Source organism: Pundamilia nyererei, unplaced genomic scaffold, assembly GCF_000239375.1.
Source record: "Pundamilia nyererei isolate P.nyererei 1_Seehausen unplaced genomic scaffold, PunNye1.0 scaffold00005, whole genome shotgun sequence".
In the NCBI taxonomy this organism is placed as follows: Eukaryota; Metazoa; Chordata; class Actinopteri; order Cichliformes; family Cichlidae; genus Pundamilia; species Pundamilia nyererei.
In genome coordinates, this window is record NW_005187406.1 from 7,968,729 (window position 1) to 7,969,816 (window position 1,088).

Consider the following 1,088-nt stretch of genomic DNA (forward strand, 5'->3'; position numbering starts at 1 on the left):
GCTACTGGGATTTAAAAGTAGTTGCGCAAAACGGAGCGTGCCCCTTCTACCGGTTTTAAAGGGTTAAGTGCTGATGTAGAGGTATTTCCTTGGGTAATGACATCTATGGTTCAGAAGAATATTACAGTATGTACCTATGCTGAGAATCCAGTTCATCCAAGCACCTTAAATAGAGTACAAAGCATTTTTTTTCAAATCCTGTTGATGTGTGATCACCTCTATTTGCTCTATCCTGCATAAATTTGTGTCGGCTTGTGTCTTTTCATAGACTTTGCAAGCAAAACAATTACATACAAACTTCACTTTGTGTTTGGTCTGTGGTCATTGGAGGTGGCATGAAGAGCTTAGGCTTTTTTATTACTTTATTTATCACAATGTTAAGTGCAGCCAATAAGATTTCTCGGATGTGAGTCAACACATCACAAGGCACATCTGCAAACATGTCAGTTTATTTGTTAATACTTGATATTTCCTTGTCTGTTTGTAGGCTTACAACCTGTGCAGAACGAAACAAGAGAAGATCTCTTTGCTCTCTGACCTACTGATCCGGAGAGGAGAAGGTGTCACTTCCACCACTCGTAGGATTGGTCCGGAGCTCTCCAGACGCATCTTCTTGACAATGAGCTCCTGTGATCCAGAACTGAGTCTAGACTCGAATCTCTGAAATTTGAATTTGATTTTGTGGCCCACCTGCTTTGAGTTGGCAGTTTGTGGTCATATCTTTGAATTTAATGCTATGTAATTAAAGTTCAGATTTTTAAAACTTTTATTTATGTACCGTATTAAAGTTTTATTCAAATAACAGTTTTGAAGACCACTATAAGATATGCACATCAACCATACTTAATTGATTCTGGGGGAAATTGTGTTACAGCTCACTTTAAGCGTTAGTGAGGTGACTGATTTTAATCTTTGGCACTGTTTTATTTACACATGTATTCCCTCCCTGCTTCATAGCATTGAAAGACACCTTCAGTTGTGATAACTTTGAGTTATTTGAAACACATGTTGAAATACCTGTCATCTCACTTCAAAGACCAAACCTGCCATATCAGTCTAAATCATGTTTCACAAAAATGTAAGAAACA

At 37.8% G+C, this 1,088-nt stretch overlaps 1 protein-coding gene across 1 annotated transcript in view; it reads left to right on the forward strand.

Annotated features, from left to right (window-relative positions):
- eme1 (essential meiotic structure-specific endonuclease 1) overlaps positions 1–769 on the forward strand; it is a 12,927-nt gene extending 12,158 nt beyond the window's left edge. Inside the window, exon 9 of the mRNA XM_005721940.1 lies at positions 488–769. Coding sequence (XP_005721997.1) covers positions 488–664 — 177 coding nt within the window. The 3' untranslated portion in view covers positions 665–769. The remainder of the gene's footprint in view (positions 1–487) is intronic.
- The last annotated feature ends 319 nt before the right edge of the window (positions 770–1,088 follow it).